Source organism: Indicator indicator, chromosome 10 (genome assembly GCF_027791375.1).
Source record: "Indicator indicator isolate 239-I01 chromosome 10, UM_Iind_1.1, whole genome shotgun sequence".
In the NCBI taxonomy this organism is placed as follows: Eukaryota; Metazoa; Chordata; class Aves; order Piciformes; family Indicatoridae; genus Indicator; species Indicator indicator.
The window spans coordinates 12,396,973-12,413,335 of record NC_072019.1 but is presented as its reverse complement, the minus strand read 5'-3'; the positions used below and the strand labels follow the sequence as shown (position 1 = coordinate 12,413,335).

Below are 16,363 nucleotides of genomic sequence, written 5' to 3'. Positions count from 1 at the left end.
AAGACATACATTTAAGTCTTGAAAAAATTACTGTACCTGTGATTAACTCTAGATTATAAATTAACATAGTTACCTCATTGTACCAGAAAGATTGCCTCAGTATCAAGAATCGCTCGTTCTCGACTGATGCAGTGTTTCATTATTGTACGGAAAAAAAAAATCATCAAAAATAGATTTGGGGAACGGGTTGGAGTTCAGTTGCAAACCATTGATCACCTTAATGATGGGTTTCAAGTTCAAGAATTGTCCATTCCCCTTGAGGGGACGAACAGTCTTCAGATGAAAAGCTTGCCACTGTAATGCTTGCTGAAGAGTCATCAAGTGGAGATATTAGTTCAGTCCACCTACTGAATGTGTCAACTTGTGATGTACCCTGAGGATTTGAACCATCTCGTGCCAGAAACAGTGTCTGATTGATAAGACATTGTGCTAAGTTAAGGTCTTCAGGAACAGAGTTTTTGAAACCTATATTTGAGTCCTGCTCAGATAATAATTGCCTGAGAAGTGTCCAGTCCTGTTCTGCAAACTGCTGATCTTCAAAATCCACATCTAGAACTGCTGTTTCTGAATCCATCCTCTGCTCAATTGCTTCTCCAACATCCATTTCATATATTGGAGAAAGGGTTTTTGAAGGGCGATGCTCATACATGCAGGTTTGTGCCATTGAGTCATAATCATCTATGTCTCCTGAAATAATTCACAATACTGTACAATGTAAAAATTGCAGATGATCCTCCCCTCAGGGCTGTGTAGAGCAAAATTTAACTCATTCAGGACAGATAATCCAACCAGGTTAAAAAAGGGGGAATGGAGTGTTATACAAAATTGACAAAATTTGAGGCATTTATTTCCTATATAAAAAACAAAGTATAATTTATAAATTAAGTTAAAGTAGCAATCACCACTGGTAATTAACAATAACCTCCATAATTAGGTTTCTGATACAGAAAATGACAATGTAAATATACATTTAATGCACATGAAATTTTTCATTTACTACAGGAATTAAAATTTAGACCAGGAGGTGTATGGAGGGAATTAATAGAGAATGATTACTGAATGGTGACTTAAGCTATATCAGCTTAGGAGAGAATTAAAACCAAAATTGTTTATCCACAGGCTTTTTTCTACACTGCACATGCAAGGGCAGCTGCAGGCAAGGGCAAGCAAACTTAAAAAAGAAAAATAGTACAAATTTTAATGTCTTCTTGTTCTGTGATCTGTCAAACAGATATCATCATCAGCATTTCATTACTCTTGAATATACAATAGTTGTAATCAACACTATTGTATATTTCGGATGGGGTAAACAGACTGAATATTTGGTATAAAGAAGACAAAACACAAAACCAGACAAGTATTCATCTAGCTACATGAAACAAGTTAGAACCTTTTTGTATATAAGCATTAGTTCTAAGTATAATATCTCTATTTTAGGAAATAAGCTTTCACTGGTAAAATTTAGAATTTTAAACATCTCATAAGCTCTAAATCAGAATTCAAACCTGCTCCCACTGATGTGTATGGCAAATATTCAGTTATATTCAGTGGGAGAAGGGTCCACATTTGTGTATATTATATAAATAAATAAATTACAACAATAATGCATATAGCTGTTCAGGTAAACAGTTAAGTGCGCTTTAGTTAAGGTTATTACTGTATTTATTGCACATCCCATTCAGACATACTATAGGTTCTTAAGCAGACAACACAAATATTAAAATTCCATCAAATGCTGATGCTGTCAATGTTAGATTGGATTAAAAATCACTGAAGTACAGACAACTGCATCCAATCTTTCTTTTAGCATTTCATAAAATCTCTTTTCTTGTAGTCAAGTTTCTCATTGAACAGCAGGGTACTGACAGGCATTTCAAACAGACAAGCAATCTCTACCTAAGTAAAATACTTTAAAATATTTAAATTTAATATCATTTCAGCCAAAATTACTTCAGTTCAGGATTCAATCCCAGAAAACTGCCATAGGTTTCCCTACTAATTTGTTTGTTGAATGACTGAATGTTTCTATTTCTGTACATTACCTGGAAGTAAATCAGTATTAGCGCATTCAGTAGATGCTGGTTGACTGTCTCTCTCTTGACCTTCCTGAGTCAGTATCTGATTCTTACTGGCTTCTACAGGTTTTGCAGAGCTGCTCTTTTGCACATCAGAATTAGTTTCTCTCTGATGAAGGTCCAAATGACATGGTCTTTCTTGAGATTTTGCATCATTGTCTAAGTATTTATTGCACTGGTGAAATTCGCTAGCCACCTCATTCTTCATGTTTACTTTTTGGTTCTCTCCTGGACATGGACTAGCTGCTGAATCTACTTTTTCTGAGCAATGCTGTTTAGTCATTGAAGCAACTTGATTCTCCTTCCCTGGGATTTCAGTGCCATGAAGATGTAGGACAGAACTCGCACTTTTAACTGATCTATTGTCTCTGTCCTTATGCTGCTTGCAATCTGGGAATCCATCTTCAGTTTCCACTGTGTACCTTGAATAGAAAGTCTTTCCATGTTTCTCTTGAGAAATACTGTCAAATACTTCTGAAGGAGTAAGAGAATCTACTGAATGCTGACGTGAAGTATGAGTTTCCACTCTATCATCAGATCCCAGTTCTTCGCATTCATCTACTGAAAGTAAAACAGATCGTTTGAAACTTTTAGTTTTAGAAAAGTCTTGACTTGCAGTATCATTTTCTGTTGCATCTTCAAAAGCTAAGTTATCAATTCCCTGGAACTGTTGTGGAGGAACATTTGACGGAGAGAAGTTTTCTGCAACGTTCTCTGCTTCAGATCTGTCATCTTCTGTTTCATCAGCGGAAGAAGAAACTTGGTCAGCTTCCTGACTAAATTGTGTATTACCAAAAGTAGAACTTTTGCTTTCTCTACTATTGGTCCTTGCACTTCCCTGATGGGACCAAATTTCAGGTCTTTTTCGTGGTATTTCATCATCACTTGTTGAATTAACACGGAAGAGATCAGAACTCTCTTTTTTCATTTTCACTTCTATTCGTAGGCTGCTGTCATAAATTTTTAATTCCTCAGGTGTACTTGTGTCACTGCTGCTTCTTCCAAGAAAATCATGGCACAACATAGTGCTGCATTTAGAAATGCCTCTTTCGTTAGATCCTTCATCATCCTGAGAGCCTCCAGCATCATAATCTTCTGATCTTGGTTTTATATCATCAGAGGATGTGGTTGCACTACCAGTATCTGATTCAGGGCTCTCTTTTGGATCTAGTGCACCAGTACTCCAGTGGTCCATGAAGGGAATTTCTGCATTTTCATGGTTTTCTGGCATGTCTGTAGTATCCATAGGCTCTGCGTAACTAGGTGAACATTTTTCTGTTATTTGTTCTGTGGAACATTCCGAAGCATCATCTAAATCTGCAGTAACTGATTTATATTCAGTTAAGGCTGATGTATCGCACAGCTCATCAGCTGTAAGAAGCCCCTCCATATGAATCTGAGGAGATGATGCCTCAGCCTCTTCACTGGTTATTGTACTGGAAGAGCTTGGTAAAGCATTTTCACGATCGTTAAGACCTGTTTCAGAGTTTGATTTATTGCTTTGTTCACTACAGACTTCTGTTGCTGTTGAATGTTTTACCAGTTGTCCTGAAGCAGTAGCTTTTTGATTGGTTTCCATGGAAAAGTCTGAGTATCCATTACTGGAAGACTGCACATGACAGTTAAATTCAGTTGTTTTATCATCTTTTTCTGTATCTTCAATGTGTTTAGTTCCAGTCTGATCTCCACAGATTCGTCTTGCTTCCGTTTCATCTTGCAGGGAAATGGGTAGTTTAGAAACAGTTTCCTCTGTAACTAGAGGAGGAGATGATTCTGATTGTATTTTGTATTCCATGTTTTCAGAAGAATCTGATAATTTTTGTTTACTGGGTTTACAGGACACCTGCATTTTCTCTTTGCTGCTACCTTCCATCACAGGTTCTAAAGATACACTTTGCTTTGCAGAATAGCATTCATTATTGTCATTGAGCTGACCTGCCACAGCATCAGCCATGTTTTTTTCAGGTTTCTGACCTGAACCTCTGTGCTCAGAGGCGTGCACATTCTTCTGGACAACAGGGGATTCACTCCTTGAATGTTTTTGGGCAGAGGACTGAGATTTTAAGACAGATTGCCCAACTGTTTTCAGTTTTGTGTCTTTATTATTCATAATCTCAGCATGCTTTGATGCAGCCAAAGGTTTAGATGTTGTTTTTGCAGTGGCTTTTGCAGAAGGTGTTTGTGACTGCTTAACACTCCTCTTCTTGGCTGAAGGATGTTTTTCGGGGAGTGTTGTCTGAACCAAATGTACTACATTTTTTTCTTCGTTATGTTTTGGGGACATTCCTGATTTCAGTGAATTTGGTGATTCCCCCTGAGGTCCTAACAAACAGTAGAAAAAGACTATGAAGATTGTATATGTTAGTCAAAGTATATTCACCAAATTTACATTAATGTTAATGTTGAGAAGCAAGTTACTTCACTTTTTGTGTAACTAAGGGATTTAAGGCTTGTTAAAGAATTAAGAATTACTTTCACTTGTAACAGAAGTAGTCATTGCTGGAGTAAAAGTCAGCAGCTACCAGTGCACAGAAACACTGCACAGCAGCTTAGCATGGGAATTGATGAGTACAGTATTCAATTTTTATTGTGGAGGAAATGAAAGCAGGCAGAAAATAATAACATTAGTTATAACACAATTAGAATACCAGAATTAATGCCCCTGCTCAGTTAGAAAATACTGCAAGAGCTTTACTGACCACAAATTGACAGGACCTGTGTTTTCTATATCACAATGCATTTAAAATAATCTATCTTAATATATTAATTCCCCCACTTCAGTAGATGCCAAGTCCAAATGGGATTAAAAAGAGCTCCATCCTTAACACTTTGTATATTTATAAACCAGGGTATCCTCTCTCTCGTCTACAATGCCATTTCCCACCCTTGATATGAATAGCTGTTGAAATCAAGTATTTGTCTGTGGGGTAGGCCAGCATCAGTAGTGCTACTGCTATGGCAGAATCACTGAAAAAAAGAAGGCATAAACTAACAGTTCATAGAGGTGTCTGCAGTCCAGATACTTGACACATTAAAAAATGCTTGACCTACAGAATTTCTGCTGAACTCACTCATGGTTCCAAGTGCAGAATTGCAAGGGAACAGCAAATAAAAGACTCTGAAAAGCAGATCAAACAAGCAGAAGAAAACACCAATTGGCAGTGAATATTATCTTTTAAATATTTTGACATTGACACATATTCATTTGCATTTTACAATTCTGGATTGCCACCAAAAGTGGAATGTGGAAAACAGAATTGTTTAGAAGATTTTGCCAAATTCTTGCACTAAAAAAAATAAAAAAAACAACAAAAAACCTACTGTACAGCAAAGCTTTGCATAATAATGGCAGACAATTTAATTGCGGTACGAAACTTTACCTTGGTTCTTGGGAGAACTGATTGGTGTGTTTTGAGTCTTTTGGTGTGCTGCAGAATTGCTACTCACATTTCCTTTTTTCTTTATGGCAGCTTGTACATTTTGTTCATTACACCCTTTTCCAGATGATTTTTTTGCCAGACTGCAAATAAGTTATTATATCTGTCATTTCCATGTTTAAGATCTAGCAATGTTTAATTACATTTAAACAAGCAATAGATGTGTTTTAATATGCTCACATATATAAACATTGAAAATGCAACCTAAAAGGCATACTTCTGGAAAATATTTGTTCGTATATATGTGTAAAACCTATATGTGTATATATTTTATGGACAAATATATACATAATGACCCATTTCACAATTTCACAATGCTTCAGTCACTTTCCTGTTTACTAAGCTATCCCAGAAATGGTAAGTTTACAACACCTTGTGTAGTCATTAATTGTTCCAGTATGCAGAATTCTGAATGACCTATAACAATTTAAAAATTATTAGCATGAAACAATCCAACACAAAAGTAAAATCCATTTTTCATCTTCACAGCAATATTTTCAAGAACTAACTCAATTCTGCTAATAATATGCAAAGGACAACCACTTTCAAATTAAAAAGCACATGCTGACTTAGCAGCAAATGTCATAGTTCACCTAAAGCATTTTTTCGCTAACATACAGAAACACACATATATGTAAAGCAGCGTAATGATTTGTAACATACCTGCTTGTTGTGACATTAGCCTCAAGCTCAGTCTTTTTTTTGGTGGTGACTCCATTTGATGTTTTCATAGATGGCTTCATTTTCACTACTGTAAAGTAAATGCAAAGTTAATTATAGGGGGAAAGTCATTGCATATAAATACTAAAAATAAATCTAATACATGAAGATCAGCTATTGAAAAAGCATAGATGCTGAACTTGTAAAACTTTTACCATTTTATATGGCTATCAGTTGGTCATTAAATAAATTCAGTTAATAGAGAAGAAATTTAATATTCTTATCTCGAGCTAATACTGATTTGCAGAGCAAGAAGTTTGACTCTTCCCAGGCTAGTTTTCAGTGTGTGACCAGTCTGGGACAAATCATAAAGGGACTTTAATAATAATAACAAAAAAAATTACCAGTCTGTTTTTTCCCTTCCTCTACTAACTTATCGTCTTTGGGATCTTCTGTTTGTTCACTGGCAGCCTGGATATCTATGTTTGAGTTTGACTTGCTGGAAGTTCCTGCCACAGTCACTAAGGAAGGAGAGTTCTTCTCTGTCGTTTTTTTCAATGGCTTTGTTTTGATCTGCACGCTTGAAGTTACTGTCAGCACTTTAGGTCTAGCACCTGCAATTTTTCCTTCATGGTTCTTTAGTCCTTTACCACTTCCTGAATTTTTTTGTCCACTTGCAGATAATGTCTTTTCTGTATCTTGCTTGGTAAGCACGCCTTCTGCCTTTGCATTTCCATTATTTTCTGTTTTTGTCTTTATAACAGCTCTAGCCTTTGGTGAAGCAGCTTTTTCCCCAGGTTTTGAATCCTTAGTAATCTTGGAGACTACTTTTTTGCCATCTTTCCCCTTTACATCCTCATGTTTTGAAGTCTTATTAACAGTGTTTCTGTTGCTGTTGGATGTATGTCCAGATGCTCCTAATCCATCAGATTTCATTTTATCCTGATTAGTGGAAGAACCTTCCCAGCAATCTTTCTTGCCGTGTTCTTTCCAGGAACTATTCTTTATGCCAGCAGACTCAGATTTGTTTAGCTGGAAAAAAAAAGGCATCAAGAACAAAAACCAAACAACAGAAGACATATTATAACACCAAACTATTCACAATCTTTCATTTCTGAAACATAGCTACTTTTTAATTATTACATAAACCTAAATCAACAAGATTCAGCATAATTTAAAAAAATTCTATTTTAGCTCACATTGCTGACTTTCTAAGATATAAAAGTAAAAAAAAAAAAATAACAAGAGTGCCTAGTAAATCTCAGGTGACACACTGCTCTATATAGAGTACATAGAAATATCTAAGCAGAGACGTTACTTTTACTTTGGACAAATTACACTGTAATATATGTTTCTTAGTGTCTGCTGAAGTAAAAAAAAAAAAAAAAAAAAAGGCAACTTTTTAAAAGTTACACATACATGTTTTCCAAAAAGCAATAAAGATCGAATTATTACAGACAAACCCAAAAATGAATTTATAATATATGTGATTTACCAAGTGTATCCATCAGATAAGTGACAATATTCACTCTCTCTCTCAGGTAAAGATATATACTGAAACATGGAGAATTAAATGCATGAAATGGAATTTTGGTGATGCCAATGGCATTGCAATGTATCTGAGACCATCAAATCCCATACTGTTTTTCTGCCAAAGAGTAAAGTAGCTTTGAGTGCAAGTCTCAAAGAAGAGCTGTTGAGGACACTAACTTTTTTTTTTTTCTTTCAGGGCAGGGAGTGTAACAGACTCAGTGCTGTGATGGCTTGTGATAATAGCAGAGATTCATTAGCTCAGTAGCAAACCATTTGCTCTGGGAAACAGATCCATTTCATTACATAGGAACAGGGGAATGTGAGATTATGAACACAAATTCCTGTCTTTTATTTGAGCTTATCTGTTTGTAAGTGTAGCAGAGCATAGGCTGAGTCCTAACATGTTCCCAGTAATGGGCATTACTGACTCTGCAGAAATAACAGTTCATCAAAAAAAAAAAAAAAAGAAGGAAGTTTTCAAAAGCAAGTTATATTAAATAATACCATAAATTCTGACTGAATTGAAAACACAAGATGAAAATAGTTCTCTTTGCAAGCTTGGATAATATGTTTACCTGAGAACTAGTGAATATAGGTTTTTTGCCAAGTCTCCGGTCATCACCCTTGTCAAATGCAGCTGCAAAAGGAACAAGCCGTTTCTTTAGCAGGGAAGAAGGGAGACAGAAAATAAGCCAGCCTACTCAATTAATATAATCTGAAATCAGAAAGCAGCTCTTTGGGTCTTTCAATTATTCTAGGAAAGCTATTTTTGGTGACATGGCAAATGTTAAGTGGAAATACATGGTTTTATGTTCAGAACAAAGTGTGGTGTCTGTAATGAGGTCACATGGCCATAAGCAAGTTGCTTAACTCTTCTGTTTCCCCACTTCCATAGTAAGACACACTTTTGTTTATCCAAGTTTAGCTCACTCTAAGCTTGCAGTGCACTGAGACCTTTGAAATTGTATACCATTTGAACAAAGAGAGCTTCAAATTTAGAGGACTAATGAGTCCTAAGTGATGTACTGTAATTTACAGAGTATTTATTTATTCTGTTAAAAGAAGAGATTAATTACATTAATTCTAAAAATAGACAAGCCAAATTATCTAAATGTACACAGTAAGATCATAGTGCCTCTTTAAATAGCATGCAGCATAATGTCATGAGAGTTATCCCTGTGATTGTCATGTGGAATTTTCATGCAGTGGATGCCCTTTTTTCCTTTTTGTTGACTGGTCTACTCTGGGAGGGAAGCAGTTTTCAATAAAGCCTTTAAATCAATTGCGCTTGTAGAATACAAAAAGGTTATTTATAGACACTGCGCAGACCCAGAATCAATAAGGTTTCATTTTGTTTGTATAAATACTTCAGCTCAAAACTAAATTTGGAAAACAACAACAAAAAAAAAAAAGGTAAGCATTGTGTGTCTCATGTTCTGAGACAGTAATTATACACAAATACATTTATGCATAACAAAATTTTGCTGAATTCTTATTGAAGATACTAAAAATACTTTTTACGTAAGTCAGTAAAAATCACACAAAAGGTACACTGAAAATGGCACCCCAGGGACGAATCCTTTCTAGCAATGACTCTGCACATTAATACATACCAATGTATTAAGACAAAATCCATATAAACTTGTGCCTGAGAAAACACAAGACATGTTGTGAATGAAAAACCCCACAATATCATCTGTCATCTTTTGGCATTTTTTCCTCCTCTATTATAGCCTTCCAGTTCTATATAGGTTACATCTCTAGAAGATAAACCACCACCAGAAGTCTTTAAGATGAAAATTAAGCTATCCTAGATGTATTTTACCTGAACATTACAATTCTGTCTACCAGTATTGTGTGATCTCCTTGCCTGTAATTAAACCCAGATAATTTATGCCAACATATCAGGCTATTTTTGTATAAAATACATGCTAGCTCTGACTTACAATACAATCTAAAACAGAACAAAACAGTTTCTGGCAAGATGGAGTTAGGACAACTAACTCTGGTCTAAAATATTTTTTTTGTATTGAAAGCACCAGTGCAAACCATCCTAAACATTATTTATAATAAGGTTATTGTAAGCCTAAAAATAAACCAGCCCAAAATAAACAAAGAAAAAAATCCACTCTTATTTCTGAAGCCAGCTCTGCAGCTTCTGAAGGGTTTATAAAGCATTAACCGGTTTTATACAGTAGCAGCGAGATGATATTTGACTACACCCCCTAAATCATGCTTAGAAAGACAGTAATTGCATTTTTCTCTCAGCATGTAATTGTAGAATAAAATTTTCACCTACATACAGGCATAAACAATGTTATAACTTTCAAATACTAGTGACTAATGTCTTTGACGTAAGGGACACCAAAAACGTTTATTTCTCCTTTCAATCACAAGTGAGTTGATTTTAGAGAAGTCTTCCAACACAATTTTTGTCTTTTACAACACTGTGCTGTCACAGCTAATATTCAACTATAACCGAAACTCCATCGGTAGTTCTGCATCCTCAGATTACTTCTGTACTTTGAAACAAAGAAACGTTTGGAACAAAAACTCCTTTTTCTTGGAGCCTCTTAAATTTTGAGAGAACACTATGCAGCTCCTTTGGGGCTCTCTGCAGTAGCACACACAATATCACAATACCAATCAACTGTGAAGTCAAGCTATCTGCATTTACTCACAATGCACAAGGTAAGCATTATGCAAGAGACAAGCAATATTTATACATTATGGAGGAAAATATAAAGGACAGAAGCTGAATTCGTGGAACAGATCATCTGCTTTGTGCAAATTTAATTAATCCAGAGTGCTTATCTCCTTAAAAATGAGGCAGATAAGGTTTTTAATCCTACTGCAGTATTTTCAATAATTCAGAGTAGCTATAAATAAGAACAGAATCAATCTACATGGTTTTGGTTCCTATTATATACACTCCTAAAAAGAAAAGCAGGGGAGGCTTTTCACAGAACTACTGATGTCCATGTTAGAAACTAGCAAAGCATTCTACCATGCTTCTGTTCTAAAGCAGCACTTCAAAACCACAAAGCATCACAAATTTTGCTTTAATTTGAATCTGCCTCCACAATACCACCTACATTTTATGTACTAAACAAATTGCTAAAAATCCTAACACCATTTGATGAGAGACATACCTGCTTGTATTTTATGTTGATGGTCTGGCCTCATCAGCTTCCAGCTTTCTGTGTGACGAACAGCATAAAAAGACTGAACCAGGAAGACCCAGAGCTTATCACGCAGAGCCTGGATCTTGCACGTAAAACCCTGTGTTCAAGTAACAAATCAGCAGCTGGCGAGGGGCATATTGTCATAGCAACCAGTCATTATTCCTTTCAGAATCTACTTACTCCCTAAGCTAGATCAATGATGTCATCACTTATATTTTATAACGGTCTGGTAAATGAAGATGCTGTTTTTGAAGGATTATTACCCACCACAGTAATTTTTACAATACTTTAAAACCAAGGCATACTACAGCACTAGAAAACACCACATTGCTCTTTTTCCTTCCTTTTTTTTTTCTTTTTAAATTAACCCCATAATAGCTCTTTACTGTCAGCTGTGTCACAACAAGGTCAAATACTCTAGGGAAAAATAATGTATCTGATTAAATTTTTATTGCTTTTACTAAGAAGATCTACAACAGCACCAGATTGCAGTAATTCATTTTGCATTTATTTTTCATTCTTTGCTTGTAGCTTCATTCTGTGTTTTAATCAGTATCTCATACTATTAATGAATTATCCCCAGCATTTCACTCAACCACAGGTTAAATACCTTTATTTAGATTGTGTGGATATACATAGCAGGTTACACACATGGAGACTGAGACCTCCTCCCAGTCCAAAACACACACACACACGCACACTAGATTAAGAGGCTATTTTTCCTTCAGAGGACAGTTTAAAACAAAACCCACCATAGATGAGTTATTTACAAAAATGCATGCAAAGATAGATAGAGGAAAAAAAAAGAATAAGCATCCTTCCACTGCAAGTTTAAGGTAATGCAACATTTTGATAAGTTTTTTTTCTCATGACAAATTTAAAGTGACAGAATCAAAGAATCGTTGAATGCACTGGGTTGGAAGGGAGGTAGTGCTGATCAGCAGAACACTGGTGCCCATGGGACTTACATTCTCAGTAACACACAAGATTTTTTTAATTGCAGTACATAGGGTTTCTCTTTCCAGGAAAAAAAGACAAACAGTGTTAATATCCAGTAAAAAAATGTCAACATTTTCTACACTTCCAACAGGGCCTTGGAATCATGCAACCCCAATTGTGCAACCCCAATTTTGTGCAACCCTAATTTCAAGACTTAGCCACCTGAGCTCAAACCACATCATCTGATTTGAGCCATAAGACAATACCAGAAGTTTTTCTTACAAACACTGCACACTTAGAAACCTACCATGTCCTTCACATTTGTAGAGTCCAACAATGTATCCACAGCTACAAGAAGAAAGCAGCTATTCTCATTATTAATACTTTTTTCAATTGCATTAAAAATTAGTTCTAGAAGATCCGGTTTGCTGCTCATTGCCTGTGCCTAAGAAAACAACAAAAGGCAGCCATTTAAACCAAACGAGTGAACTTTGTATACAAAAGCATTACTGAGCAGAGGGGACCTGCTGTCATGCTGTGCAGAAGGTATTCCAAAGCTAAGCATCTTCCTTGCATCCATTCCATAACCCCACCCCTCTACAGGGCTCTAGCAAACCATCTTGAGGTCCTTTGCTAACCCAAATTTTAGGAACATGCACACCACAAGGAATTTATAGCCGCATACAACTCTAGATTCAAAGACAAAATGTATTTAACAGCTCCATTTTTTTAACCCTCCATACATATTTAAAAATACATCTTTAATGGGAGAACTGAACCAGCTGGAGGGCTAGGTATGTTTTCACCAGTACCTGCAGCATTCCCCCATTCTTGTAACTTTTTCAAGAAAAATCAGAAGTTTGGGTATATTTGTAATCATTCCAGTAAGTACATGCTGTTATTCAATGGGTCCAAAAGGTTTCTTGAAGCTTATGTATACACTTACCTCTTTCCAACACAAACTATCCCACTAAATTAACTGGAACTTTTGCTTAACTGAGGCAAATAATCTGAATGCATCATCAACCCTCCATATCAAAGTATTAATGTGCTTTAAAACACTACTGAAAAAAAACCCAAACCCCTCCCCCCCACAAAAAAAACCCCAAACCAAACCGGTAGCACTACTTAATTATTTGTTTGTCATTTTCCACAGAATTGTACTTCAAAGCAAAAGTTGAAACTGTTTTGATTATTTAGCAGCCTGAGCTATCCAAAGTGTGGTATAACTCAATTCAAAAGTGTGATATAATTCAACAGCTTGAGGGCTTTTTTACCTGCAACAAAATAGAGAAGCCTTCACTTTGTACTACATGTAGGAAGTTTGCCACGATAAACGTTACACATTCTTCTTGTAGCTTCGATGCCAAGGCCACAGCTGTCTCTGTCCATTTCACTTGGGGAAGACTATTGATCAGCCGGTCACTCTCCATCAAAAGAAAAGCAGCATTCTTGTGGTTCTTAAAACAAACAGAAATTAGCCTGCTGCCAAGAATTGCTGCTCATAAATAGCTTCTGTTCAGCTACATTTTACAAAAGGATCCAGTGATGTATTAATTTCTCTTCTTTATTTAAAGATGGATTTTCGTAACTCTGAGCATTATTCCTACCTTTGAAACTAAAGCAGAAAAAAGTCTACCCCTTTGGTTTTGCCTGCCTAAGTTAGGCAGTAAAGTTTTAAAACTTTATTGTATTTTTGAACTGTGAATAAATTTGAATATTGGCTTTTATCATATTTTTGAACTGTGTATCACTACATACTGAAGTTCTAAACACAACAAGGTAAATGGTAACTGGAGAAAATGAACACAGGAAAATGTTTCAGGTCACTGAAAGATGTAATAAAAACAAAATAGGTAATAAAATGGGTAAATAATAGATAAATGAAATGGGTAAGTGAAATTTTTAGATGAATGAAGATGGCCTAGCATTCAGAATACATAAATACACAAGCATTTTCATGGCGATGAATAGTTCTGCTTTATTTAGAGGAGTCAATCAAATATTGAAAGGAGACATCAAATATTTGTCTTCCCAGATGGAGTTTTAACTAAATTTACCCTTACTGTTGTCTAACTTTTCTCCTAAGAAACATAACTGTTATATTTATAGTTACATTGAAAACAAGCAAACAGATTTGCTAATATTTATTCCCCCTATTCTGTGCCTTTGGTTCTTTCATACATTCAATCAGCACGGTACCTGAAGGCAACTTCTACTGGCTAACACGTCATGTAAAATGAACTTGTAAGTTATTGTTACCCACACTAGAATGGATTGAAAGCAGTACTCAACATGACATAGCAGGTCAGCTAAGATCAGTCACACTGGAGAAAGCAACAATTCAGATAAATATTTGACGCAAACACCTCTGCTGTAAATTCAGATTATAATCACATTTATCCCATGCAAAGTATAATGCAGGGAGGATTTTCTTCATACATATTATAGTTACAACATAAAATCTGTCCAGCCATTGTTCACACAGTTTTTAATTAATTTATTCATCTGTGGGTGAAACCAGTTTGCTTCCATGCATATAAGGTAAATTAAGTATATGCTTATGGTTTGATCTTGCTCCCACTGGACTCAATTACAAGCTTTTTGAATGTCCAGAATTCAGCCCTTGCTCAGAAAGCAATAAGCATTTACTCCCACTAGACAATTCCAGTGAAATATAAAACGCCTTCATTGACTTTTAATTAAATCAGCACTTTGTAGGAATGGCTGTGAGTTTTAGTTCTTGTTTTATTTTTTTTTTCCCTGACCATTCTAAAGTGGAGCCCACTTCACTTACTTCAAAAAACAGTAGTTTTCTTGCATATAGTTGAGACACCAGGGATAAGCACCTGAACAGTGTTTTAAACTGCACTCCCATTTCAATGTGTCTGTGTTCATCTTATGGCTTCCCAGAGATTTTCCAGTGAACACTCTCCTTCCTCTAAAGGACCATCCCACATTAACTAGGTTTTGCATTTCCAGAATTGGCAAATGCAAGTATCAGCAGAGTCATGCTGTTAACTGGGTGTAACTGTTAAAAAGTTTTACAGCAGAGAAAAGAATCACACAATTACAGAATGCTAGGCGTTGGAAGGGAACCTGTAAGATCGTAAAACACACAGTAGCCCCTGCAAAAATAATCTCAGATCTTTTCTTCTTTCTCCCTCAAGCAACTTTAAGCATTTTTGTATATTGTGGAAAACTCCACTGGGAGCTCCAAGTTTTTAGACTCAGAGTTAAATGATTGCTCACCAGAACTGTTCTGTGGGTAGAAGAGGCTTATGCTTCTGAAAGCTTTCTAGGTTTTAGTCCATAAAATACCAGTGAATCTTGCAAAGACACACCAACACAAATTTTAAAATGGGAACCAAACATGCTTTAGTCCAAAGTGCAAAAATGTTCTAGAGAAGCTGGGTGCACAGCTGGAGCAATACCAAGTACTACAGTGCCATGACAGTTCTGCAAAAGACAGCTTAAATGTAGCTCATGTATTTCAACACAAACTGTAGCCACAGTATCTTGCTCTGGTTTAATAGGCACAGAGGGGAGGAAGGCCTGAAGTGGCTTAGGTTTACCTTTATGCTGTCCTTATAAATTTGCACAAGGGCTCCTGGAGAGGAGCCTGGAACTGTGTCTACATACACTCTTGGCTATGGTACACACCTGAGCTAGTTTGGAGATGGCTGGTAGTGTAACTAAGAACACCTATAGATCAGAATGATCTATAATCCTGAAAATATTACTTAAAACTTCTCAACTATTTATACAACACATGACAGACAAAGGGGTGTGTGTGTGTGTATACATATATATGTTCTAGGAACAACTGATTATACTAATCTAATATAATGGCAGAACACCTAGTATCTTAAGAGCGAGACTTATTACCTTTATTCTGTTAAAAATTATGCATTCTGGTAGAAGGACTGTTCAAATTTTGTAACTATGGGTACTCTCAAGCTTCCTTGGAACAGCCACACAGCTCTGTAATCTCTTGGTTTTCAGGCTTTCACTGGAATATGCAGTAGTAACCACCACTAACTGCTGATCTGCTGGACCTAGCACTTCATGCATTAAGTACCCCATCAAAGAAGTCCTAAGAAAAAAAAAATAGTCACAAGTAGCCTTCACAGCCCTATCAGCAAGGGGCAGTTCTTGGCCACTTTGTCACTGTCAGTAGTCATACCCGAGCTATTTAGCTTGGGCAGCAACAGTAACAGACAGAGGGACAAGGACTTCAGCATGAGAAATATGAGACATCACACAGTTATCTCCTGTGCTAAAACCAAAATCATCCTGTTAATGTCACCTGAGCTGCTTAGGTTAAACTTTGTGTATGCCGCATACATACACAGCCATGCTTGGAGCAGCTGTACTCGGCACTTTTAGCTCCTCCTCTTACTCTTCCCATCTGTTACAACTCAGTGCATTTACAAGCCAATTGCTGGATCAAACGCCCATTAACAGGTCTAGTTCAAATAATTGCTTTTAAGTCAGCTCTGGGCCTAGTTTTACACAGAAAAACAATGATAAA

The 16,363-nt window shown here is 36.2% G+C and overlaps 1 protein-coding gene across 1 annotated transcript in view; it reads right to left on the bottom strand.

Moving 5' to 3' along the window:
• Positions 1 to 217: 217 nt before the first annotated feature.
• BTBD8 (BTB domain containing 8) overlaps positions 218 to 16,363 on the bottom strand; it is a 37,243-nt gene continuing 21,097 nt past the window's right edge. The window contains exons 10-18 of the mRNA XM_054384468.1: positions 13,107 to 13,289; positions 12,137 to 12,274; positions 10,858 to 10,987; positions 8,281 to 8,342; positions 6,577 to 7,204; positions 6,176 to 6,263; positions 5,456 to 5,595; positions 2,043 to 4,397; positions 218 to 687 (exon numbers count right to left, since the gene is read on the bottom strand). Of these exons, the coding sequence (XP_054240443.1) occupies positions 218 to 687; positions 2,043 to 4,397; positions 5,456 to 5,595; positions 6,176 to 6,263; positions 6,577 to 7,204; positions 8,281 to 8,342; positions 10,858 to 10,987; positions 12,137 to 12,274; positions 13,107 to 13,289 (4,194 nt within the window). The remainder of the gene's footprint in view (positions 688 to 2,042; positions 4,398 to 5,455; positions 5,596 to 6,175; positions 6,264 to 6,576; positions 7,205 to 8,280; positions 8,343 to 10,857; positions 10,988 to 12,136; positions 12,275 to 13,106; positions 13,290 to 16,363) is intronic.